The sequence below is a fragment of the Acipenser ruthenus genome, chromosome 21 (genome assembly GCF_902713425.1).
Source record: "Acipenser ruthenus chromosome 21, fAciRut3.2 maternal haplotype, whole genome shotgun sequence".
Classification (NCBI taxonomy): Eukaryota; Metazoa; Chordata; class Actinopteri; order Acipenseriformes; family Acipenseridae; genus Acipenser; species Acipenser ruthenus.
In genome coordinates, this window is record NC_081209.1 from 25,977,238 (window position 1) to 26,004,862 (window position 27,625).

The window sequence follows — 27,625 nt, forward strand, 5'->3', positions numbered from 1 at the left end:
ACATGTTAATCTGGACTAATTAAGCCAATAATTGGTTCAATTAAGTGACTGAGAGCTCAGATGAAACGACAAGGATTAGAGGCCTCTGCTCTATAATTGAATGATGTTTCAGTCTAATAAGCAATGGAGGGGAACATACTCTAGTGCAGGATTCCTGTCCCACTGCAGGACTAAAGAGGTGGTAATACTGTGTCATGTATCCATCCTGAATAAAGGAAACACATCAGAGATTGGTTACTGTAAATCGGGAGCCCTTCCACTCCTGGTCTTTGTTCCAACCCTGTTCCAGATTGTTTAACTGAACAAAGTAAACCTCCATCCAGACCCTGAAGAAGTTCATTGTTTGATTTGACCTATTAATCCTGGAGTGGAATGGCCCTCCAGGACCGTGATTGGACACCGCTGCTATAAATCAGCGCCATGAACCCTGCCTTTTACTGACAGTGTTATGGCAGGCCTTTGTAATATTTTCCAAACCCTGTTTGTGTGCTTCTGACATTTAGTCTTGACCGCTCTATAAGCTGTGACTCCTGTGCTGATGTCATCTTGGAGCAAGCTGCTGCCAGGCTAACCTGTTTCCATAGAAACCGATACTGCTTCAGTTCAGTCTGAGAATACACCAGCCCTAACTGTGACTTTGCTAAAAAAAAAAGTTTTTTTTTACACATTTTGGAAAACATTCATCAGTCATATTTGTTCACAGAAGTATGAATGGTGTTTACTTGATTACCATCGCCACATGTAATATTTAATTGGATTTTGTGGTCATCCTACAAAGCAGTATAACAATGCACAAGCAGCACCTAACTGGTGGATTGCTTTACCAATGCTTTTTTTCTGTCAACTCTGATGTGAATTTTAGGTAATTGGGTAAAAACAGACCCACACATAGTGAAAGGCATTTCTATTACAATTTCAGCATCAACATTGCTTTAGAAATTTAGAGTGATTGATAACATCTGTTTATATACAGCAATAGTGCGTTCATTTAAAACAGAAGATAGTTGCCGACAGTGGTATTATTGATCCACCAGACATGTGCAGTGTAATGAATACTGTTGCAATACCACGTTGTTGTGTATTATGGCTTTTTGAATTTTTTTTTATTTTTTATGATGGACTTATTGAAGTTGTTTTCTTGTTTTAAATTAGGTGCCATAGCAACTGTGTTTGCTTTGCAAAATCAACTACAGTGGACCTGTTTAAAAGTACTGACGGCTCCCGAGTCAGCCATCTACAACTACAGTGCAGTAAGAACCACAGGGCGAAGAGAGAGTTTCATCGTGAAGCATCTTTTCTGTTTAAAAGCAGTAGGAGGAGTACCGTATCACAGTTTATCATTCGACCAAGTAATAAAGTGGAGTAATTGTGCTTTTGTCTTATGTAGGCATTCACTTCAATTCAGGCCACCCCCCAGACTGACCTAAAAAGGTAGACATTCCATGTCGATTTGATTATCAATGTTCAAATAAAGCAACACAATACTTGCGCATCGCCATTTCTTGTTCTTACTTGAAATAAAGTTTACCGTACTAATAATAGTAAGCATTTAACAAATTTTGTAACAGTAACCCACGCCTCTTTAGAATGTTGTTTCCGGTCTATTTTAATTGTTTCAGTTCTTAGTATGCTTGCATTTTATTAGACTTGTTTTGTAATCTGGCACCAGGCACCATAGACCACAGAATGTGGTTCAAGGAGAGTCGAATTTTATAAATTTAGGGGACCACGCGAACACAGGGTTTGTACTGCACCGTTGGATTAAACACGACCCTTCTCCTTTAAGAGCTCACTGTCTCCGTCTTGTGGTCATCAAAGGGGTGCAGGTCGCTTCGCAGTTGAAAGCTGCCTGGTGTTTTTCATGTGTTCTCAGGATCACTTTGGGGGGGGTTAAAGGTTTTTAGAAAAATAAAGAGACTAGGAAAGCAGGGTCAGAGCCTGAAAACGGTGATTACGAGATAACAAGAAGTAATGAAGGAGCTGAAGGAGCCGCTGAAGCGAGTCTACACACCCCCTACCGATCTGACAGGACGGCGAACAGCATGCAATGAATTGTAAAACATAAAGAAATAGTTTTTTTTTCAATCAGGGCTGTAGTGGATTTGTTTCCAGACAAGATCATCCGCTGTTCCGAATTTTACACGCCGTGTTTTTCCCAACAGAGAGAGATAGAGACAGACGGAATTTCTATTTTTTGTTGTTGTTGAACATCATCGGACACTTGTTGAAATTGGAGTTGCTGTTTAAATATATACGCACATATTAATTGCGTTCTTTAGAACAAACTTTTGAAAAACAGTTTTTAAACTTATGGAGTATTTGAGCAAATCTTATATATTTTTCGTGCATTTGCAACTGCCGTGTGTGATTTTGTAATACGGAGTCCGTACAATCACAACGAAGAGGATTTTATAACTGGGTATTCGCTGTTTTGTTATTGTGGATTTCTGGATTTAAAAAAAAAAAAATTAAATATTTTTAAGATCATTGAAGTTGTTTGGGAAAGAAATGGGAAGACCAATGACAAGCTACTGACAAAAATATATACTTTATTTTTGTTCATTTATTAACCGAACAAATCATGTTCAAAGACATTTCAAACTTTTAAATTTTATTTTATAGACTTCTAGACCAGTATAATTTATTTGTTTGTTTTTTTACAGCATGGCAGTCCCAATTGCTGGAAAGGTTCAACAAATTAAATAACATGTATTTTGCTATATTGAGGGGGTTATAATTGTTAATTTTTTTATTTTTAATTACAAAAAAGAAAATGCTGGCTTCCAAAAAATGGAATAATTTTTATGTTCGTTAACATCACTAATGTGGAGGGGTTTGGGCTCCTGGATATTTTAAATCTTACAACAAAAGAAAATGTACATTTAATAAATGTATATGGACACTGTTTACAAACAAGAAAACAAAAAAACAATTGGAAAACAAACAATGGCGCAGCGAATATGGGACTGAGAAACTTGCATTGAAATAGTTAATATATTTTCTTATATGCTATTTCTATTGGTAGATTTCTATTTTCATAAAATATTTCATATTCAACTAGTGAAACTTTGCGGCCTGCGTCATGGCAGGATCTCCGGGTTCAGGTGGCACCAACCCACGGAAATTCAGCGAAAAAATTGCGCTGCACAACCAGAAACAGGCTGAGGAGACTCGGGCCTTCGAGCAGCTTATGACAGATATCACTCTCTCCAGGGTAAGCAAATTGATCTAATAATAGAGATTTAACCGATGTCAGTTTATCATGTGTTGGCTTATCAGCGACTGACGAATATTATTTTTGTTGTTTGATAACGCAAACAAACAGAATATGAACTCCAGCCGTGTGCACTAGAGAGTGAGTGGTATAGATGAGTGTATACGAGTAGGACTCCATACTCTGAGTGGAAGGTAGGGCTTGTTAGATACCACCTGTCACATTGAAAATGTTGTTCTCCCAATTGAGCAAGGTGTAAAGTAAGTGTTATGAGTCTTGTAATCTGACCCTAAAATGGTTTACAGCATATACCGGTTCTCTCTGCAGCAGTGGAGAAAGTAGACTTGCACTTAATGCCCCCCATGTAGTGTCCATTTAACATCATGTTTTAAAATGCACGAGTTTACACACTGGCTGACCTGTCATTCTTTATTCTGTTTATAAATGAAAATCTATAAGGTTGTTGGTAAGATAAATGAATGACCCCAAGAAGAAATTTATGTATATAGATATATAAATGGATTTGGACAGCATGGAGAGCAATTTGCTTATTCAATAAACATATGCAACGTTAACTTGCCGTGCATGTTACTGCATTACTGTGCACGCGTGCTTTGGGCATGATTTGTCAACAGAATACGCCAGAATTGTTACATTTTAAATTGTATCCAGCTGTAATGCTGCTGATAAGGAGACATACACTCTTCATGATCAGCAGTTAAATGAATGCAGCTGCTGAAGATTAAGAGGCATCTGATATCCAGAGCTCCACAGAGTTCATTGAGAGAAATTTTATAGAAGTGGGTTTTCGTTTTCAGGGGAGTGGCACTTTTTGTCAGCAGATCTTTTCCTGTGGAGCAGAGAGAGTGAGAGAGAGAGATGGATACTTTGATAAGTATGTTGTTATAATTATTGGATTGGGGTGCCAGTATCTGTATTAGAATATTTAGTTTGCATTGTTGTGGTCCTGATGTTGCTGCCTGTATTGTTCTCTTATAGGTAGATGACCCATGCTAGATGGATGTCATGTTGTTCTAATGTGTACATTTTTGACATGTTTTTGGAGTGGAGGTGTTCCATTCTGACTGGATTAGTGGAGGTCAGGGTTGGGGTCAATTCCTTTTTTTCACTTCTAGTTCCTTTTCCAACTCAATTCCCATTCATTTAAAGACATTTCTGTGAAGGACTTGGAATTGATGTTGCAATTGGGAATTGGTTTTAAAAAGTAATTGGAAATGGAATTGGATTAGACTTGACCCAACACTGCTGGTTGTACAGTAAAAGTGCTGCTCCCAGATATGCATTGTCTCACATTATGACCTGTGCTGTATAACATGATATGCATTGTGATTTATAGCATCTCGCTATGATTCAGTGTTGTAGTCGGGTGCCACACTGCTTCTCTGTGTTTCTCTAGGGGAGTGCTTTACTGCTAGACAGTACAGTGTTTGCACTGTGTGTCCTGGACTTGGAAACAAAGTTGTTTGTTTGAGTTTTCTTTTGTTTTGCTGGATTGTTATTGGCTGGAATTAGTAAAGACCAGTATTGTATCACCCACCCCGTACCCACACACATGTCAGAGTTGGCTTAGTGCACAAGTAGTACAGTATGTCGCTTTCAGCTGTGTCAGTCTAGTGATTGATCTGCTCAAAACACTTAAGATTCTGCACTACTATAGTGGGAGGTGTGGATGTGACAAAAGCTGCTTTAGTCAACGAGAGGCTTTCTCTTAAGACCATGGTTATTTATTTGAAGATATGTCTGCACCTGGCTAGATATGTGAAGATCCTGTTTTCAAGGATGCCCTGTCCCTAATGGGATCTTTATGGTTAAGACTAGACAGGATCTCAGTTTGAATGTCTGAAGGACACCACCGTGCCCCATAAAACCAATGGAAACGTGTTATAACAGAGAGGTCAAAACTTGTGCTTTAACCAAGCCAAAACTCTGTTTACTTAGTTTTAACATGCAGGAGACTTTTATCTAGCTGTTTTATGCTAGTGCACGTCATTTCTGTTCAAGGCCGGTAATTCTGAATCCGTTTGAAAATCTGTGCTGAATTCTTCCTAATACTGTAAAGTGAAAAATGTGTTTAGATCTCCAGCGTAGATCATCAACAGCAGATTAGATTATTTTTATTATTATTATTGGTATAAAAACTTTGCTGTGTTGCACTAGCTGGCTGCAACACAGTTCTCCCTTTCAAAATAAACTTATCTTGTTCTCTTTTGCTCCATGCTTTCAATGGAATTTATTTTATAGCTTTAAGATTAACTTTGTTTTAAATAAAGTCTCTTCCTAATTTACGCCTCATAACTTTCTCACAGTATCTAGACCCCTTGTCAATGTGTACAGTTTGTTCCAGATCTTCTTTATCATTTATACATGTATTTATTTATTTTGTGATTGCTGTATGTAATACAAACCTTGATAAACCTGCCGCAAGGTCTCTTAAAGAATGAAATCAGTGCCTAATAATGTTTTTCTATTGCTTGAGTTTATTAAATACATCTTATTGTTCCAGGGAGTATATTACACACTTCCTTAACCTTTCTTCATACTGTAGCTACCTGTGAGTCAAATTGGGAGCTTTTTAATAGACACGTTTGAGCTGCCCCTACCCCACTTGAAAAGACATGAGCTGAGACAAAGGGTGAGGTCTCAGGTTGCTCAAGACATTCAGTCTGAACTTATGGTGACTCAAAGCCAACCCACCATTGGGCTGAAACACAGGATCATAAGGTTGAGGAGAAAGTCATTGTTTGGTTTTTATGGGCTGAGGGGCATGTTAAAGCAGCCTTATTGGAGGGGTCCCCGTGTGGCTCACCTGGTGAAAGCACGACCACAGGGCGAGTCCTACAGTCATGGGAGCGCAGGTTCACGTCCTGGCTGTGCGAAGTCAACAGACTTTGCTTGAGATTCCAGAGGGAGCGTCGCATTACGGCAAATAAGGAAGGGATTGTTTCTCCTCTTCACGCTACAGTGGACCCTGCCGACCAGGCGCCTGTAGAGCTCAGACAGGACACCTGCAGCGCTGGCCTTTTCCTTCCAGAGCCCAGTAGCTCGCTGACATCCGTTGTCGAGTTCCTGGGTGTAGAAGAGGAAACTGGTTTGGTCGTGGGATCGGAGGACGCCCACTGAACCTTCAGTTCTTCTGAGCAGTGATTTTGCTGTTTTCAGAATAAAATAACACATCAAATAGCAACCTAAATATTGTACATTTGTTTAATTCTAACAAATAATAACATTAACATTAATGAAATAATCTGAATAGTGCAACAATTCTACATTGTTGGAATGTATTTTCTATTGTTTTGGCCAGGTTACAATATTTCAATCAAACAATCAATCAATGTATTTTTATATAGTGCCTTTCGTGGCAATGCCATCCCAAAGCAGTTTACAGAAAAAGTACAAAAAAAAAATACAAAGTACAATGACAATAACTCAAATAAAAACATGATTACAAACGATTTACATGTAGGAGCACTAGTGGAGAAACTCTGACCTCCCAGGGTGAGAGACCTGGTCAAGGGAACAGTCAGCAGCTGTTAGCTTGAAGAGCGCAGCTGACATGGAGGGATGCAGCAAGTCCGATAAATATTTAGGGCCAGTTCCCCGGACAGCCCTGAAGGTCAACAGAGGAATCTTTAAAAAAAAAATGAAAGGTATCCTCTATAAAGCATTATCAGGTCTGATAGAGAAGGTATTGTGTGATAATGGTGTGTTGGCATTGTGTGACAATGCTCTGTATGTTACTGGGGTTAATCCAGTATCAAAGCACAGAAGTCCTTGAGGCCTAGTTGGTGTCATCTTGGTTTTCTTGCACTGTACCCTGTCAAGGGCAGGACTGTCCTACCTCTGGGCTGGTGCCCAGGCTTTAACCTTTTCTCCTCTGTTCAAAATGACTGTGACAAACAGAGCTAAAGCTAGCAGACAGTGGGGAGGATAAGCAGTGACTTTCATAACATCTGTCAGCAGTTCATATTGAGCTGTAGATTCTTGAAGATTCTTAAAGATCCTTGAAGGAAGGGGTGAATGTTGTTTCAGTTTCCAGTGCTTAGTTGCAGTGTTACTTTATCTTTGTACGATTTCATATTGTCATATTTTCTGTCAACAAAGACACATTGCAGGCAAGTGTCCTGGTGCTAAGAATTAAATCTGGCCCGCTCTGGATTTCTGTTGGCACAGCGTGAAATGCCATTAATCAATGTGTTTACGTTGGCTGCATTTATTATAGTCAGAATGGTAATACTTTTCATGTATTACAGATAATGCATTTCAAAATAATTCTCTCCCATTTTGTTTGAAGATTATGATTGACAGAAAACAGGATATGGGACAATTGTATGTCAGCACCGTGCACACTATGAAGTACGGTCAGCTCCATGCACACCATGAAGTACGGTCAGCACCGTGCACACTATGAAGTACGGTCAGCACCGTGCACACTATGAAGTACGGTCAGCACCGTGCACACTATGAAGTACGGTCAGCACCGTGCACACTATGAAGTACGGTCAGCACCGTGCACACTATGAAGTACGGTCAGCACCGTGCACACTATGAAGTACGGTCAGCACCGTGCACACTATGAAGTACGGTCAGCACCGTGCACACTATGAAGTACGGTCAGCTCCGTGCACACTATGAAATACGGTCAGCACCGTGCACACTATGAAATACGGTCAGCACCGTGCACACTATGAAGTACGGTCAGCTCCGTGCACACTATGAAGTACGGTCAGCACCGTGCACACTATGAAGTACGGTCAGCACCGTGCACACTATGAAGTACGGTCAGCTCCGTGCACACTATGAAGTACGGTCAGCACCGTGCACACTATGAAGTACGGTCAGCACCGTGCACACTATGAAGTACGGTCAGCACCGTGCACACTATGAAGTACGGTCAGCTCCGTGCACACTATGAAGTACGGTCAGCACCGTGCACACTATGAAGTACGGTCAGCACCGTGCACACTATGAAGTACGGTCAGCACCGTGCACACTATGAAGTACGGTCAGCACCGTGCACACTATGAAGTACGGTCAGCACCGTGCACACTATGAAGTACGGTCAGCACCGTGCACACTATGAAGTACGGTCAGCTCCGTGCACACTATGAAGTACGGTCAGCACCGTGCACACTATGAAGTACGGTCAGCTCCGTGCACACTATGAAGTACGGTCAGCTCCGTGCACACTATGAAGTACGGTCAGCACCGTGCACACTATGAAGTACGGTCAGCATCATGCACACTGAAGTACGGTCAGCATCATGCACACTATGAAGTACGGTCAGCACCATGCACACTATGAAGTACGGTCAGCACCATGCACACTATGAAGTACGGTCAGCACCATGCACACTATGAAGTACAGTGTCATGTTTGTTTGGAGACATTTGTACACTCCAGCTGTGCTTTTGTAGGCATTTTATACACTTTCAGCCTCAGCTGGCTTGTCATATTAATTGGAGAGAGCATTTCTTAAAAAAATGTAAAGGTATACAGTATTTGATATACTTTATATGTGTGTGTGTGTGTGTATATATTGATATACAAACACACTGATTCCAATGTCTTGCAGTGGTCACCTGGCAACAATAAAAAACATGACCCCATTCACACAGCACTTAAAACACTCAAAAACAGTGCTTGTAAGTACCAGGGCTGGGTCTTGACTGCTGTGTTTAATTTGGGAGCAAAAACCGGAAAGTCCAGGAACACCTTTGCTAAAAATAACCATGCCATGGTAACTAGATTCAGGAGCAGGAGTTTTGTTTGCCCCTGCAGTGCTGAACCCTGTGCAAAAGGGTGAAGCTAAGAGTAACAAGCATATCGGTGACATTAGTCCTGGGTCACTGCTGTAAATCCCACATTAGAGCCGTAAGTAAGACGAGAAAGTAGATCCTCTTGACTTGTATCTACATAATAACTGACAGGCAGACTGACTGCTTCCATACAGCCCCAGACTATGATATTCTCAACGTGTGCAAAGAGAGTCCTTAGCAAGTCTCATCACAGATGGATAAGAGGTACTCTAGATATCTTCAAAACTCCAGTGATTCTGCAGTGAAACCTACAAATAGTATAGTAACTGGTATTGAGTGTGTGTGTGTGTGTTTTTGTTTTTTTTGTGCTCAGCGATTAAAGGGCTGGGGTATGGTGTAAAATTAGCTGAAGTATTGGACAGCAATGTGGAAGCTATAGATCAGAGAGTAAGGTATGGCTCCAGCGGTAGAAATGGAGTACAGCATTGGCCTGTTGTTGGCAGAGAATGAGGTGGGGCTTTGAGATTCAAATTCTGCCCTTTGGTTAGCGTGTGTAAGAACGACCATCTGAATTTGCCTATTCCTGATCGTAATGAAGATTTGGTTGTTTACCTCGTGCTTGCAGAGAAAAGCTACACTGTATAAGGCAGGGGAGCAAAATACTCAACTTGGCTTAGTTTAATAGGTTGGGTCTGGGAGTCGGTATATAAAGGGTTTTATAAATCTGCAGTTCTTGAAAAAAAAATTGCTCATTCACCATTGGTATGGGACATTTGAGCATGCATTATTGTTTCAAAGAAGACATGGATAAGGTTCTTTGATGCCTGGCGAATAGACACTTTCTTCCATTCACTCGCCTCTAACTACCAGAACAGAATGCCTTTGAATCCTTCTTCTCGAACCATAAGGCCATTGTGCTTCTCGGTCCCTACCTCAGGCCAAGGGGCTTTGCTGCCTGCTGGGGTGCGTTCAATTAAGAGAACGTTAGTAGAACACTTCTGTGCTCCACGAACATTTTGTATTATACATATTTTTTAATAATAATAATACTTTTATTATTATTATTATTATTATTATTATTATTATTATTATTGTTTTTGCAATCAATAAATTGCAGTTAAATATAAAATATACCTGAAATAATTTGTTGAGCTTCCTCTGGGTCCATATAAATAATAAAAATAAAAAACATGTCCATCACCCAGAGTCAACTAATCTCCTCAGTAGCCTTTTTTGTTCCACTGCGCAGCCTCTCCAGATCGTTCGCCTGTTAGCAAACTCTAGCCACGAACAAATGACAGAAGAAAGTCCAAAATCCTTTTCTTAGTTGAATGCATCCCTGGCTCCTCAGCCCTTGTTGTTTCCCCTGCCTGCCCCCGTCTCAGTGCAGGGGCTGACTGCTGTGTTTCTTTCTTGGCAGGTGCAGTTCCAGAAGGTTCAGCAGCTGCAGCTAACACAAACCCGGGCGCAGTACTATGGCGGCTCTCTGCCAAACGTCAATCAGATCGGCAACACTAGTGCAGACTTTCAGGTGAGCAGCAAGACACAGTTCTGAAATTCCCACTTTCTTCTCTGACATACAGCTGCATTGACGGTTTGCAGCATTTTTGGGGATTAAAAATAAAATACATCTATCCTGATCTACATGTAGTTGTTTGTAAAACCGTTGAAACACAATGTTTGCACGTATTTGCATTTTTGAACTTTAACCTCAACTTGAATCAAAAGACTGCATGAGCCATTCTAGCTTTAGGCAAAATTCTTCTATTTCCAAGGATCATTAGGGTGTTGAAAATGGTTAGCATGCTTTCCCGAAGGATGATCCCTTTACATTTTCCCCTTACTCAAAGGAAACCTTATAGTTTGAGTGTGTGTAAAAAAGGCTGCTTCAACCATTGCTGAGGTCGATTTCTAGCCTAGTCAGGCAAATGTCTGGCGATCCAAGGAGGCTGATCACCAGAGTTTAATTTGTCTCATCTCCAAATTCAGCCATGTGTTCCTTTTGAGATAAAGTGATCCATGTGATAAAGTTATTGGTAGCGCCTCAAAAGAAATTACACAATATATACTGTACTGTACCTCCCCAAATTTGTGTGCAAATATACGATTTTCAGCTAACTAGCATTTTCTAATGTGGATCAGTATGGCTATGGAATATCCATTTCCAATCCTTTTGCCATGCAGGGCTCGTTTACACCAGGATTGGACAGCATGCGCGGCACTCGGCACCACGGGCTGGTAGAGCGTGTCAGTCGAGACCGCAGCCGACTCAACTCTCCACACCGGCGACTTGCAGACAAGCTCGGACGCCAGATATCCTTTACTGACCCGGTGATGCTCTGCTGACTCGGAGTAGCAGCCGTCGCTTACATTAGGAGTGTCAGGTTGTTTATGTTTGGCTCTGTTCTTGTAGCATCCCTAAGTGAGGGAGAGAGAGAGAGAGCGAGAGGATATTTGCAATTAAGAAGCCTGAATAGGCAGGGCTGGGATCAGCAGCTTTGTACTGAGCACTCCTAGTCTAGCCAACAGCATCTGCTCCATCAGAATAGTACTGCATGAAGTGTGGTAATGCTGTACTGTTTAGGGATCCAGTGAGCCTGCTCTGCACCTGTGCTGTTAATTGATAACCTGTTTTTTTTTTCTTTGAGACCCAGAGCCTTCCAACAGCTCCACTTAACCAACAGGAGAGATTAATGTTGGTTTAATAGGAGGCCTGCAGGCAAGGCCTGTGTCTTCTCAAGCGAGGACATCAGCCCTTTTAAAAACAGCAGCTACATAGTATAATGTCATGGTTAATGTTTATTCCCTCAACCCAGCGTATAGAGGGCAATTAAGCACAACTGTGGGAGCATGTTTGTATGGGTGTGTGTATGTATACAGTATATATAATATATACTATATATATGTGTGTGTGTGTGTTTATGCTGGGCGTGTGTGTTCTTATTTAGTTAAACACAGTACGTTTTTGTGCACACTTATGGGTTGTAGGTGGGGTCTGTAAATGGTATATACATATCGTGGAAGGAAGGCCCACCCTGAAAGACCAAAATGAAAGTGCACACCCCTGCATCTAGGTGTTGTTTTAACTATGGCACACAAAGGGCCCCTGCTTTGATTGAATAGACTAGCGCACTTCTGAGCCCCTGATTGTGTGTCTTTGTGTTTCTGTCCTTTTGAGAGAGAGAATGAATACATTTGGGAGGTACCTGTCCGCTAGCTGGTTTATTGTTTGTTTTTTGAACTCAAGAGGATTGGGGGCTGTGAGGAGGAGGGAAAGTGTTCTGTTCAGATCCGGTTTCACCTTCAAGGGGAGAGAGATAGAGGGAGTGAGGGCAGGCCAAGGCTGAGTATTCAGTATTTTGATTCATTCTTTACCCACTCTCTTTTCATTGACTCTTTCAAAACCACGCTACGAGTATGTATTTACGTATCTACATTAGTTTGTTGTTTGTGGTTGAAGGAAGGTTTTTTGAGCAGGAAACCATAAACAAAAATATTTAAGACTTGATTAGTGTTGAATTAAAAAAGCATGGTCTTTATTATAGGGTTAATCACTAAGCCCTTAAACAGCCAATGTATGTGAAATGCTGTCAGGGAGGCAGCAGGTTTATGTAAGCAGTCCAATGTCTTGACGTGACACGCTTGCTTTCTGTAATCTCAGGCAGTGAGTTACCTCTGTCAGGATTCTGCAGTCGTGATCTGGCAGCTCCTTCTCCTTCTACCTGAAACAGATCCTCTCTGTCCTACTGTCCTGCTACAGTAGCTCTCGTCCTCCCATGTTAGACACCTGCAGTAAAATAGAGGTAATGCAAACATCCGAGCGCAGTGCTCTACTTGGATCAAGGGTTGTTCCAGGGCTTGCTTTAATCTTAATGCGTCTTTTAAAAAAGAATGCACACAATTCGTGGACAGAATTTCAAAACTTGACACCTTTTATTGAGTATCACCTCCTGAATAAATTCTGAACAGTTAGAGTAGTAAGACATTATTTTGTTTAAGCATCATGCTCTACCTTAACCGAAAGAAAAATAAGATGCATTTAAAAAAAAAAAAATTAAACTAGAAAATAAAATGCATACAAGTACATGGCTTAGACTTAGCTCAATAGTCTTGGTGCAAACATTGCTTTCTGTAAAACCAGAAACGGCACAAACTGTTATGCAAGAGTTTAAACTAGAGGTAAATTGCTGGTGACACACTACAGTAGATCAGAGGTTGAACTTTGTTTTCGGTATAGACGTCTGACTTTTGCTTTCTCGGAAATGTTCTACTTTCATACATTTTATTTATTGTTTGTAATCATTTCATTGTGTATTACGCACTGCTTTCTGTTTTAAAGTCTTGTTTTCCACAAATGTTTTAAAGCATCTGCCAAAACAAGTGCAAGAGGTCAAAATCCAGGGGATTGAGTAACTGTTCCTCCGGACTATTTGATGGTATTAGGGTGAGTGTGGATTGTTTATACAGTGTAAGCCCCCATTAGTGTAGTACTCCTGTCTTTGTGGCTTGATGGTCTCAGAGGAGTTGTTGGCTATCTGCCCATCCCACGGCATTAACAACTCTAAGCTGATTTAAAACTGAAGAAAGCTCTTTCTTTTAGTCCATCTCTTCCGGCTTGACAGTAAGAATACCTGAAAAATGTGTGCCAGGCTTTCTCTTCCATAGGAGTTGTGTGTTCTGTTTCCTTGTGATGAATGTAATCAAGATGCTTAAGGATCTCAGTGGTGATACTCCTTGATATAAGATATAAGAACGTATTGTGTATCCCAAGCTCGAACACAGACAGATGTTTGACTGTGTAACTGCCAGGAATGGTATTTTTTTTTTCTCTCCATAATTGCACTGTTTGACAATGCAAGGAACTTAGTGTTGACAGTTTGCTAGTGTTTGATAATGTTGCCATTGTTTCACTGACCTTTGATCAAGGCAGCGTTATTGTTCTGTTTGGTCATGCTGGGCCTGGGTTTGAATTTTATATAATCTGGGATTTCTTTTTTTATTATTTGTTATATAAAACCGTGAGGGTCAACCTGACATGTTACCTTACCTCCCTAACCACTAGGCCACACTGCCTCCCAATCCTTCAGTTTGAACCACACTGCATAACCACAAGTGCATGCAAAGTGCTCTAGTGTTTCTTTTGTGTGTGAATTTCTACACAACGTTTGCGTGTAATGTCATTTTTATCTTGTTGGATTTCTACGTTGATAAGCTGTGTCAGGGTTGAACTGTGTTGGGAGTGGTATTCCTTAACTCGGGAACGTCGAGAGCTCTCCGTATGGATCTGTGTATCTGTCTCCGCCCCCGGATAACAGCTGGAGAAGGTGAGCACCGGCTTTTGTTTTCAGTTATAACCTAAAGATAAAGTCCCACATAAACACGTTTACCTGTAAACCTTGCAGGCTAACCCTTAAAAACCACATTGTTTACATTGGGGGGGGGGGTTGTGTGTGTATATATATATATAATATAAAAATCAACTTTTATATATATATATATATATATATATATATATATATATATATATATAATAAAAGTAAAAATATTTTATTATATGTTTTGCTATTCAAATGCTTTAAGTTTTTTCTCTAAATCCTATAGTCTAAAAAAAATAAACATGATTTATTTAAAGGCTTATTGAATTGTATATTTAAAATGAATACCTTTTTTCTTCTAAAATGTTGTATGTTTGAAGTGCTGTCTTAAAACCCTGCAGATTCTCCAAGTACTAACGAGCATCATATTCTCTCTAGTTCTAACCTGCCTTTTTTATTCAGGTTTGAACTCCAGAACACACATACAGTGCAATACTAACCACAACAGCTTTCAAAATGGCACATATCATTTTTTTTCCTTTCGGAACTCCTCTGGTTCTGTTTTTTGTTGCTCTCTCCACTCTGTTTGTCTGGCTTTCTAGAGACAACGAGTGGTCAAGATAAGATAATAATGGGAAGTAAATACCCGATAACTGGTATCCTAACCTGGTAGTGTCCTGAAAGCATCTGTTTTGTGTGTAAAAGTGCAACAGATGTATGGCCTTCGCTCTGTAGTCTGTACTTTACTGAGCCAGGCAGGACAGAGTGTGTGATGAAGCTAGGTGACCAGCAGGTAATCTGTGGCAACCTCCCATGCCTGGCTCGTTAGTGCTGTGCATGCTAACGATTTGGAGTCTCTGTCTGGGCCGACTGTGAGACAGATGCTGCTTGAAATCTGACGAGGCAAGCTCTGCAGAGAATGTTTACAGCACACACACATCTGCAGCACATTACTGCAGGCTGGCTTGGAGAACAGCCAGTTAGCTTTTCAACCATGCACAGGCTGCCAAGAAGCAGTGCTCTGCCTGTCTGAAACGGGTTTAGACATTATTTACTGAATATACCCCAACAGGGATTCCTCAAGTAGCAGCCCAATTTAACTGTCTTATATCAAAAACAAATGCTGAGAAAATGTTCCACTGCGCTACAGGCAGTATTAAGCTGCAGGTGCTGTTTAAGATCACCCTAAAAATATTTTAATACAGGACAGGTAAATGGCCAATCCTTGCTGTAGTTTTTTACCAGTTTAGTGCACTTTCAATTCAGTTTAACTGCATTTTAATAAAAGTGATTACTGCTAATGGAAACACAACAAGGACAGTACAAGACAGAAGCATAAATAACTTACTGTTCTAAACAGAGTATCTCGCACAGATGTAGGCATACCATAATCTGAACACGTCTCAAATACAGGGTCCTTCCCTGTCTCCCAGGGCACAGTGCCAATGGGTTGTTTAGTTCCAAGTGAACATTAATCCGCATCACAAACAACCATACAAGTTAGTATATTTGAGTGTGTGAGGGGAAGCTCTTCTGACACCAATCAATAAATACAGCAAAGAACAAAGTACAGCATGAAAGCAGTACTATAGAGACAGTTTGGTTTGCCTGGGAGTTCTTAACCGGGAGATGCGAGTGTCTGTTTTTGTTTGTGCAATGCTGTATGTCCCAGCAGAGCGGTACAGATGTGGCACAGTCTGTTTCTGGGCAGTGCTGCTATGGTCTCGGGAGACTGTTTGTTTGCAGATCCGTGTTGGGGCAGTGCAGTGGTCCCTGTGGGTTTTTGCTGAGCAGAGATATTGGGTATTGCTGTGTTTGGGTAGAGATGTCCGTCTGTCCCTGCGGAGCTCTTCAAGAGTCCAGCTGGCCCAGGGTCAGCAGTAGGGGTCACTGCCTCTCAAGTCTCACGCTCTCCCTACACACAAACTCACCTTTTCCCAGCTAACCCCCTCTGCTGGACTAGTGAGGCATTAACCCTTAAGATCCCATTTTTGTTTCCAGTGTTCACAACACCAGGCTTGTGGCCTGGAGCCAAAGTTGAGAGACTATACTGCCTGCTGGCTGGGTCTGTAGTGTGTTAATGAGTGATCAGTGCAACATGAACATGTGGGTAAACATACTGATAAATGGTCCAGAGATGAACTGGAGAAACAGAGGTTTTCTGCATGCTTTTAATCAAGTTAAGTCTGTTTGGAGGCTTGCCGGCTCTCCATCTTAATTGGTCAACCTGTAACATTGTGAACCCCAATTGCATGCAACATTTTATATGTAGGTCGTTCATCCATAACTCGGAACACTCTCATCATAAAATATTCAATTTCTAATGCAGTTTCTTTTTACTGCTGCGGAGTCCTTTTTTGTAAATCCCCGTTTAATATACAGCCTTGTTTCTTAAAGGCTGTGATGCTCAGATACGTTTCAAATGAGAGTTTTGTTTGCCCTTCTATGTGGCAGGTGAGTCAAGGCAAGGGTAAAGCAACCGTGTAATGCAAGGCTTTTCCTGAAGATTGCTGCTTCATAATCCTCCCCTTGTTATGTTCCCTAAATAAAGATAGTACTGTTATTTAACTGTAAAGATAAAGTCCCTCATAAAAGGAGCTGTGAGGAAGGTGGGATTTAAACTTGAAACCACAACAGATTCCACATAAATCAATCGCAGAATGTATCTGTTGAATTCTAGATATTTGTGGGCAGCAGCATGTGATTCGGGTCTCTCAAAGCTTGCACATGCTTTGTCAGTCCTCTCTATTTTCAGCAGGGCATCGCCCCCAGCAAGCAGATGAAGAAACAGCAAGCTTTAGATAAAACATGCTATTGAGCTTATGGTATATTTTCTAGTGAAGAAAGGAACACTTGTGTACTGATAAAAGAAGACAATTATGATTTTTCCTGTTCTGTTAGGCAGGCAGTTTGTAAATTGTTACATGACCTAGTCCTGTATTTTACAGTATGCTGTCTTGTTCATGAGTATGAGGGGGGGGGGGGGGGGGGGGTGAGGGGATAGAGAAACCTTGTTTCTTTACTCTGTTGTGTTAGTAACACTCTATTCCTAATAAACTGGCGACATGCCTCCTAGATGTATTTTAGGGTGCTGTTATGGAATTATCTAGTCCTGTATATTTTGTTTGCAGTTTGCTACAATGGTGTGATACTGTACCTCTGTACAGTCAACATAGAAAGATATCTTGTGAAGTAAATGGTGGCACCAGTAGATGCAACATAAACATCTTATTTCTACTTTTTTTAGCTTCTGGTTTGCTTACTCTTAGACCTTCAATCTTGATCTTTGCTTAATCACTAAACAGCAGCCTGCCATCTATCTCCTCCTTGCTGCTCCTTTACACATTGACGCCCTCTGCTACACGCCTACTAACCACGATGAGCGCCAAGCAAGGTGTGATTCAGGATTGTAAACTGTAATGTTTCCATCTCTAAAGGGAGCAGCCATCCTGGAGCGAAGAGAAACGGCCCGGATTTAGATTATTATCCCAGCTCAACAGGTGAACCCTGACCCTGATTCCTCACAGAGGAATCAGCCCTAGATTCGTTTTCATCTTTACTTTCTTCTCCTCCTGTCCGTCTTTATCTAAATCTCACTGTCGTTCTCTTGGGAATAAAACAAAACAATGTTTTAGCCAAGGTTCTGCAAACGGAAAGGTGTGCATACCCGGGTTGGACACAAAAACCAGAAACACAGACCACAACACAGTCTTCCAACCAATCTCCTTCAGTCTGTCCCCTATTTCAAAGTATGTCTGATCAGTGGTCTGAAAGTGACTCAGCAGAGAGATGCAGCTTTTATGTATTGTAGAATATGTGTCTTGTCTTCCGTTTGCATAATCAATTAATCTGCTGCACAAAGTGTGTCTTACTTATTTTTTGACTCTTATGGGGTCGCTTGTAGATCAAAAATATTCTGTACCGTCGTACATGTATTAAATGTATATATTTAATTTATTTCATATCCAACAGAAATTTATCTTTCAGATTCCGAGTAATGAAGTTTGTCATTATAACTGTACTTTTTGTTAATGTTGGCCAAATGGTATTTTCTAATTACTAACATGTTCTTTTATTCTTCTAACTTCTAACTGGCCAGTAAACAGGCTTACTGTATCAATTTGCCAAACCACCAGCAAGGGGACCACCACCTGGTAAAAAAAAAATAATTAATGAGTGAATGTGTATCTTCAAGCCAACACAGGGAAAGAATCACCCTGGTGTAAATATCTGTTCACAGCGACAGCAGTGTAAATGAGCAGTGTGCAGCTTGACCTTCAGTGTCTCTGTGGTTTCTAACTCATATACCCCCCACCCCTCTCCCTTGAACAGGACAAATTCCGACTCTGCTCTGCACACGAGTGCCTTGAACCCCAATCCCCAGGACCCCTTTGTGGGTATGAACCAGCAGATGTCGAGAGCGCCCCCTCAACGCAACGGTGAGCCAGTCGCAGCCTTCCTTTTTCATCGTCACTTTCAAAGGGATGATCGGTTTCGATCTGTATGTATTTCAAGATCAGAGAAAGGTCTGCACACAGGGGGCATGGAGGGGGGATTTATTTGTTCATTTATTTATTTTGGGAAGAAAGAGAATTTCTTCCCTTTTTCCTTTCCTTTTTATCTATTTTGTTTTATTAAAATAATTTCTCCAGTCTCAGATCTCGTTTTGGAGAGCGTCTTGAGAGACAGGGAGAGGGTGGACCAGGCTGACTGATGCCTGTAGGTTTTTGGCCCCGGGATAATTAGCTGTGACCTGAGGAGTGGCTTGTGATAGGAGAGGCAGTGCCACAATAAAGGGCATGAACATGGCCATCTGGACACAAATAAGGTCACAAGCTCAGTCTCTGGGAGGGATTTGCAAAACATCCTCCCTTTCTCCTATGCTGTGAATAGGGTGGTTTAATACACATGTTTGTGGAGGCTGACAGAGCTAAAGAAGTGAAAGGATTGTCTTGAGCAAGCAGCTGGATCAGAGTCTGGGGTAAAAGAAAACCTTGTCTCTGATACAAACACGCAGACATTCTTGCTGCTTGTCGGCCCCTTATCTTTCTTGGGACAAAGTCCTTGTGAGAGGCCCCGCGGCATGCCCTCCTTTATTAATAATTAGATATGTTAGCCAGTTATTCACGGCAATCCCTCTTGAATTGGGCGTCACTGTTTTAAGGCATACAATTCTTCACCAGATTATTTAATGATACATTGTCTAACAGCTGCAATTAGATGTGGTGATTAAAACTAAAGACCCTTATTTATGGAACGTTAAGAACTCTTGTTTAAAACAATGCTGTTCTTATTTCCTAGTCCCCTGGGGCCCTGGTTTCAATGTTTATTTTTACTCATTCCTGATGCCTCATTCAGAGGAAAGGCAGAAGAGGTTTAAAGCTGCAGAGTCCAGTTTCAGTACATCCACAGAGTCGACTTTCATATAAAGCCAAAAAAGAGACACGACAGAGCAAAGTTTAGAGACCAATTGCTGTTTCTAAATTGCTAAAGCTTCTGCATATTCCGATTGAATTGAACACCACCTGATGATACACTGCCAGTGCAGAGCATGTGAGGGAGCTAGGGATGAGTGCAGCTGGTCTAGCCTGGGAGTTTTACTGACTACCATTTCATTTTGTCATTTTTCCACAGTCAGCGTTAATGAAGCCGAGATCGACGGGATGGGAGATGGTGAGTGGTTACTGAACAAGAGAAAGGGTTTTGCAATATACAGGAGGGTGACCTCTGTGAAATGCAGCCAGACTTGATAATGAAAGACTTGAATTCGTCTGCAGCAGGCGTTTCCAGATCAGCCTTTGATTGCGTCAGTAAATCTAAACGTGCAAGACATGTATGCCTGTCTTCAGTGCCAGACTTTCTATGTCGTATTTAACGACATGTTTTCTTCTTAATATTTGTTTGTCATCCTCCTTGTCTGATTGCCTGATTGCGTCCCTCCATCCTTTTGGCTTGTCCTTGTGTCGACATGCCCACAGTAACTCCCCCTTTTCTTTGCTGTCTTGGGTTTGATCTCTGTGTTAAGCATGCATCCCTGCTGGGTGTTGCAGTGGGTTAATCCACTATGATGCTGTGCCACGCTCTCCCAGTATTAAAGGGAGGCTGTCCTGTAAGGAGGCCAGCCTTCCCCCGGGGCCCTTTTTTTAGATTTGTTTCTTTGATTCCTTTTTGTTTTACACTATTACTTCCTTTCTAAGACTGAATGAAATGCTTACAGTCCTTGCATGGGAGTTACTGCAGCACTCTGTATGATTTCACCACTTGTCATTAAACAGATGCCCTCATGCATATCTGCTATTCCACGTTTTTTGAATGAATAGTATGTTAATCGTTTCATCATTTCCTGTTTGGCAGCTGTTCGTTTTTCTCCTGACAGTGTTTGTTCTACGTCATATTTAGGTAGAATTATTCATTTCCATTTTACGTCCTTGGTGAGAAAAGCCCCAGCGTGCATCTCAACTCAAACAGGTTTCCTGTTGCCAAGGAAACACAACAAAGTGCAAAACATCCTTTAAACACCTGCTGGTCAGATGCGTACCAGGGGACTGCTGCTCTGACAAAGCAGCCCATCCCAGTGAGCTGCTGTAGTGTTCTGCTGCCGTTTCGCTGGTTTATTTGCATATCCTGAAAATCCTGTTGGTACACTGTACCTTTGCTATTATCTTGATTTGATTTTTTTTTTTTTTTTTTCCTTTCTCTCCCAGTTAGCTCTGCTGTTTTGTTCCAATGATGTGTTTAGACTGGAGTTATGTCTGTCCATGCTGCTGGTCGCTCTGTGCTTTGCATGCACAGTGCTGTATTTCCTGGTAATGCTGCTCTGGAAAGTAACTCTTGTTTGTCTTGTCCAGTGTTCTCGTTCCCAGCCTTGGCAAACGAGGAGAGCCTGATGGGTGTCAGCAAGCCACTCCCCAAACAGCTGTGGGAGGCCAAGAAGGTGAGTGGAGAAAAGGGCATGTCAAGAGGGTAATACAACTCAGCCTCTTAAACAGCTCATAATGTGAGATGAGGAAGGTTAGTTACACAACAGGATGTCAGAACTGTTGAAGGAATTTGGCATTAAGGTGTGTCTTTATGTATTTATATCTCCAACCCTGGATAAGCTCCTTAAGATCCCAGCAGGGGTCACTATATCATTGAGGAAATGCATGTCTGCCTGTTTTCAGCAGCCTGTGGAATAGATTGTGGCTAAGACATTGCAGGGCAAAAGGAAGGGTGGGAGAAGATTGTGTATTTCACAGGAAAAGCACAACCCCCCAAAAATGTGTGCCTTAAGGAAACATGGGACTCTGCGTCTTTTTTTTTTTTTTGGGGGGGGAAGAACAAAATGCTGAAGTTCTTTCATTCCTTTCTCTTGATGCAGGTGCAGTCTCTGTCCTCACGCCCCAAATCATGTGAAGTGCCTGGAATCAAGTGAGTTGCACCTCAATTGTATAGGAAACAAGACTACATTTAATTTTACTCCGTCTGCAAAGGTATTGCGTTATCTGTCAAAAAGAGTGTGAGGCAGACTGTTTATTTGTGTTACTGTGGCTATTTTACTGTGCGTTGGTACATGTCTTCATTGTTTGTATGTAAGTGCACATGTGGTTGGACTGCTTTAAAAAGATATAAAAAACAACAACATGATTTAAAAACATTTGTAACGTTTCCTCTGCCAGTATTTTCCCATCCCCGGAACAGAATGCTGGGCTCTCCCATTTCCAGGGGACGTTAAACACAGGCGGATCACTGCCAGACCTGACCAACCTGCACTTCCCCTCTCCCCTGCCCACCCCCCTGGACCCTGAAGATGGAGGGTACCCCAGCCTGAGTGGAGGGAGCAGCACAGGAAACCTGCCCGCTGCCATGATGCACCTGGGCATTGGGAACTCGCAAGGTGCAGTTGCCTGATAGCTGCCACTTAGTTACTTTGCTGTATGAGGTTTATAGGAGATATTCTCGCAGTAGAAGACCTGTATACCAAAAACAACCAAACAGATTAAATGATGATCTAGTTCGCTTGCCAACTGGACTTGTCAGTCCCAGCTTTAATTAACCTCTATTTATATTGCCGTTGATCTGTTCTTGATACCAACATCTCTCGTTCCCACAGGACTCTCCTCCTCCCTGAGTAACCCGTCCATCCAGGCTACCCTCAACAACTCTCAGCTGCACTCATCGCTCAGCAACCCCTCCATCCACTCGTCTCTGCGGCTGTCCTCTCTGTCCAACCCACAGCAGGGGGCCCTCAGCAACACGCCACGCCGGCGCCACACCCCCGTCAGCCCCCTGACCCTGTCCCCCGGGGCCGAGCAGCGCAGGGGCCTCGGCATGCAGCTCTCCCCTACCATGTCCCCGTCTCTGTCCCCCATCACACAGGTAAGCACCACGGACACACACGCATGCTTTACGTTGACTCCCAGTATGCTATTATGTTGATCGTGTCCCTCTTCCTGTCACACTGCACATGGTTTCTTTCCAGTCCAAATATTTTTCCAGTTTTTTATCATAGACTCATAACATTCCTTGGCTCTTTGCTCTTGGGTATTATAAAGACTTCAGTACTGTTTTTTTTCCCTTCTATTTAGTAAAGCTTATTTTGAAGCAAATTTGTACAGTTCGCACCCCTCATGCTCATTCAGTTATGAAAATACATAAATAGCAATGTGCTGTCGAGACATGGCGAGGCACTGGAGAAAGTGCTTTGATTTTCCATTTTAGGAAATTTTAAATTTCTTCTCCGAGGCAGTGACTTCTCTTCATGCAACAGGAAAATCCATTTAAAAGCTGTTGGGTTCTCGGGATCGCTCACTCAAATGCCAGCCCTGTTAAGGTTATAAAGATCTAAACATTTAGTGTTAATAACTATTACCCTTGGACATATTTACCTTGACTTAACATGACATTTGCATTGTTGTTGTTGTTGTGATGATGATGAGAAGAATAATAAACGGTGTGCTGTAATTAACGACTTTCAGTTTGCCTGTTTTCAGGGCGTTTCCTTGGACACCAGCAGTCTGCCAATGGAGCCGCCCCCTCCCTACCACCTGTACCAGCAGTCCCAGCAGTCTTTGCAACAACAGCAGCAGCAGCAACAGCAGCAGCAGCAGCAGCAGCAGTCCCACCAGCCAATACAGCAGAGCTCCCAGCGTTCCTCGGGGCAACAGCAGCAACAACAACAGCAGCAGCAGCAGCAGCAACAGCAGCATCAGCAGCAGCCAGTGTCTCCCCTCCACAACCTTCATATGGATCTGAACTCCAATGCCAATGTGAGTACCGGGCAGCAGATACTAATGGAACCGTTATTATTTGTAGTTTGTGTTAATACTAAATTCATGTTGTAATGCTGTTACCTTACGGAATGTATATTTACGTGCTCATCTCTCCCGTTTCCTTTTCTGCAGCACAACTCATTGGGGGCGTTCTTCTATGATCCCTTCATGGACACCCAGCTCTCGGGCAGGCAGTCCAAGTCCCTGTCTTACCAGGTAAGAGAGTGACATTCACGATGCACTAACTATTCTGACACCCTGTTTCATTTTGTTCAGCTGCGAGAGAAGCTTGGATGTTAAGAAATGAGGATTCTTGATTGTGCTGCGCTGATTCTTCCCTTTTGAATACACACCTTTTCTAACCATGCTGTGTTCTCTAGCAGCTCGACCAGTTCAACATGTTGGAGAACTCCATGAGTTCACTGCCGGGGGGAAGCTGCTTTGACCCGGGGTCGAACCTCTGCTACTCCCAGGCGTCACTGATGGGGTTGGGTGGGAGCCACGGGAACCTGCAGGAGTCACTGCAGTTGCGGCAGAACATGTTCTTCTCAAACTGCGGGGGAGGCATCCCCAACATCATTCTAACAGGTAAGCAACAGGTGATGGTGTCCCAGTAGTGCCAGGTCAACCATGCACTTTGGATTGTGATCGGGTCACATCTTTGAAGCTCGGTAGGGCTTGGCCTGATCAGGACTTGGATGGTGACCCTCTGCCTGTGATCTGCGTGACTGTACTGAATAGGTGATTTCTTCTTCCTTCTCAGACGAGTCGAACCCGAGCCTGTCCAAGGATATCAGCAGCGCGCTGGCAGGGGTGCCAGAGTGCTTTGACTCGGAGGGGGAGTTCCTGGGCAACGAGTTGCGAATCGAACCCCTCAGCCTGGACGGACTGAGCATGCTGAGTGACCCCGACATGGTCCTGCCTGACCCCTCTGTGGAGGACAGCTTCCGCAGTGACAGACTCTAGGGAGATGGAGTCGGGGAAGAGGATGCTTTGTAATGTGGATACCACCCCATACACATACACATACATACACACATGCATCACACACACACACACACACACATGCATCACACATACACACACGCATGCACACACAGGGAATGGGGGCTTTGGATCCTGTAGAGCCACAGAGCAGACCCGACTACTGTCCAGCCACTTTTTTATTTAGGTTTTATTCTTTTCCTATCCCAATATCTGCAGAGACAGTGTGATATCGATAGCTGTGTCTGTTCTAAAACACAAACAACCTGCAATGTGGAAGGGTTAGCCATCTTCTATACCGCCAGCAAAGATTGTGTGGCCCCTGGTCCTGTTCTGGAACACCAGAGCACAGTTTAAAATCTGTAAAATACCCTTCATCATACCATCACTATAGTACCCCGAAAACCTGCTGTCTGTCATCTGCAGGATTAAAACCTGACCAAACCCTTCCAAGGCAGGCCTGTGCCCGACCTGTACTGTAAATTAAAAACATATCTATAATGGAGTTTCTCCTCAGTCAAACTCCACGATAACCTGAAAATCTGGCAGAATTAAACACAAGAGGGAGAGATTTTTTTAAATCCAGTGTTTTTATTTTAAAAATGTATTTAGCTTTTTTTTTTTTTTTGTACAAAGTCGTTTGACGCAGATTTTTTTTTTTTTTTTAATGCATTAAAAACAAAAGGGCAAAACACAGAAGAAATAAAATAAAGGAAATAGAATGAGGGTCTTCAGAGCTTGGAGAATCACATTCTTTGTAAACTGGTTTCTTTCTCTGTAGATGCTAAATGCATCTGTTCTTGTAATCGGACACCACCAGCACTGTTCGAGTAACACACCTGTATTGTGAAAACTGTATTTTATATATGTAGAGTTTAACTGAGGAGATCTGTGATGGAATAACCCTAAAAGTGCATCTAAGCAAGTATTTTTGTCAAATGGACATTTCCCACCCAAACACTGCAGAGATTGAACAGCTAATCAAGGTTTGGTGGGACATTTTCAACGCATTCAATGCGGTTCTGTGAAATCTCACAGTTACAACATGCAGCCACCAGGAGGAGTAAAAAGGGAAGGACATTGCTTTGAATAAGTTATTGTGGCCAAAATGACTTCCCCTTTTTTAAATTGCTATTTTTATATACCTTTTAATTTAAGCTGAATTTTTACATAGTGCACAGTACCTCTTGGTGCATATTGTAATTGTGTTATTTAAAAAAAAAAAAAAAAAAAAAAAATTCTTTTAAGGGAATGAGAAATCAGACTTTTTTCCATGTGAATTTCTTTTTTAATTAAATACGAAATCTTTTGGTAAGTTAAGGCAGAGATGTTGTTTTTAAGCGAGGTTCCCGTTTCTGTGTGTTGACTAACTGTACTGTGGGGGGGGGGGGAGAGACTAATACCTGTGGAACAAGAATCCAATATGTACCTGAAGAAGTGAATCTGAGGCTCAGACAGTAAAAGCTCGATTGCACAGTGATAAAGGGAGCAGTGACCATCATATGATGGTTTTATATTTAAATGAATAGCAATGCAGTCACTAATCTTGAGCTGGTTTCCAGTAAACCGTCTAGTTGGAGGAGAGGGGCGGGAGTAGAATTGTTTCTGGGTCAGATTTCAGACAGATCTCAGTATCCTTTCTCTATAATGTTGCAAAAGTCTTTTTGTTTCTTGTTGTCATCGTTAATGAGTAGTTTGGTATATTTTGAATACCAATGTGGTTTACTAGCAGTAGAACTTGTCCTAGCTCGGAATCCCACCAGGGGGTGCTGTGGAATAGTAAACAAGCAGTCTCAAGGAAAAGAAAACCCAACTGGGCTAAGCTGAGCTGTGAGCTGCTGAATCTATGTTTGTTTTTTGGAACAAACACATTTACAGCAGATTTCTGCCCCCAGTAGAAGGCCTGGGCCTAGCTAAAGGGTGTTTGACAAACATGTTGTCTAACAATTCAGAGACCAGAAGAAAGAACTAGGAATGTGAAAGTGGATCTTTTATAAATTACACATACAGTACACAATAAATACATAAGTTTGTGTAAGTTCTGTAATGTACCTTTGTAAGCGATTGTAATACTGCAGTAAATCGTCTGTCACATACTTCCCTTCGCTATATAGGTCAACTAATAGAGCAAAATGATTTCTGGTACTATATTAGGTTAAAGTTATTTAGGTAGTTTTCTTCCGAGGTCACAGCACCTCAGCAGTGCCTTTGTAAAGCATGCCAGTGACTGGGAGAAGCAGCTGGTTGATTAAAAACAGATTGTGAAGTGAAGTGCAAGATGGGTAAAAGTTCAGGAATTATTACCTCAAATATCACCACTTTACAAAGTGTTTATAAAGTGGTATTAAAACTGTCAAAATTATTACTGATTCACTTTCATTTTTCTAGTTTTACTGGCCAACCTCCTAGTTTTGTTTTTGGCACAAATTGATTCTATTCTACGGAGCGTTTGTAAAACAAGAGTTTATTTTTTTAGGAGGATATTTTTGCAGCTATATCATAATAATAACAATAAAAAAGCTTGGGCTCAAAGTTCATTTAAAGTTGATACCCTCTTGTCTGCTTACAAACCTCCTTACCAAGCACCCACAATTCAGAGGAGGGGAATACAACTGCTAAACAATTACTCCTTCGAAATGTCTGACTGTTTGTAACCTGTTTTTTGTAACCAGTAAATTGAAAAGTTATTGTAACCCCCCCTTCTACTGTTGATCTGGCCTTGACTGTGAGGTGCTAACACCCCTCCTGTTAGGAGTGGTTTGGTCCTTTCAACTATTGCCTTATTCTAACAACCCTCTCACACCTCACAATCAAAGATGTGTCACCCAAATTCTTTTCTACTTAATTCTGTGTGTATCTCTATTTTATGATTTATTATGATTACTAATGTTATCAATTTATCGTAGAAGGAATTCAACTTTTTTTAAAGTCTTGTTACTATCTATGGTTTTTGTTTTTGTTTAAACAATGTACAGTTCTATTTAAAGAGAGATGTTTCTTGTCCACTAGTGTTAACATTTATTTTTTATTTGTAATATGGCATTTTTAAATCTTTCTTTTCGGATATTAAAATTTTACTACACA

At 41.7% G+C, this 27,625-nt stretch overlaps 1 protein-coding gene across 8 annotated transcripts; it reads left to right on the forward strand.

Moving 5' to 3' along the window:
* The first annotated feature begins 1,830 nt into the window (after positions 1-1,830).
* On the forward strand, positions 1,831-27,625 carry LOC117428136 (CREB-regulated transcription coactivator 3-like). 8 transcript variants are annotated; one of them, XM_058995299.1, is made up of 15 exons: positions 1,831-3,214; positions 10,412-10,522; positions 11,176-11,304; positions 14,254-14,315; positions 17,744-17,806; positions 18,639-18,745; positions 19,941-19,979; positions 21,155-21,240; positions 21,667-21,716; positions 21,965-22,182; positions 22,399-22,664; positions 23,264-23,554; positions 23,690-23,773; positions 23,941-24,145; positions 24,321-27,625. In XM_058995299.1, exons 1-15 carry the CDS (start codon positions 3,083-3,085, stop codon positions 24,521-24,523), a joined length of 2,046 nt encoding a protein of 681 aa, XP_058851282.1. In that variant the 5' UTR covers positions 1,831-3,082; the 3' UTR covers positions 24,524-27,625. The 8 variants fall into 8 exon arrangements, with proteins under 8 accessions (XP_058851282.1, XP_058851289.1, XP_058851281.1 ...); XM_058995298.1 differs by having other exon boundaries at positions 1,832-3,214; positions 23,938-24,145; XM_058995301.1 differs by having other exon boundaries at positions 1,832-3,214; positions 23,279-23,554.

Bases quoted from the DNA above. Each gene is read 5' to 3' on its own strand.
- LOC117428136 (XM_058995298.1), top strand. From the start codon at position 3,083: ATGGCAGGATCTCCGGGTTCAGGTGGCACCAACCCACGGAAATTCAGC. The intron at 10,523-11,175 runs GTGAGCAGCAAG...TTTGCCATGCAG, and splicing joins ACACTAGTGCAGACTTTCAG to GGCTCGTTTACACCAGGATT. The intron at 21,717-21,964 runs GTGAGTTGCACC...TTCCTCTGCCAG, and splicing joins TGTGAAGTGCCTGGAATCAA to TATTTTCCCATCCCCGGAAC.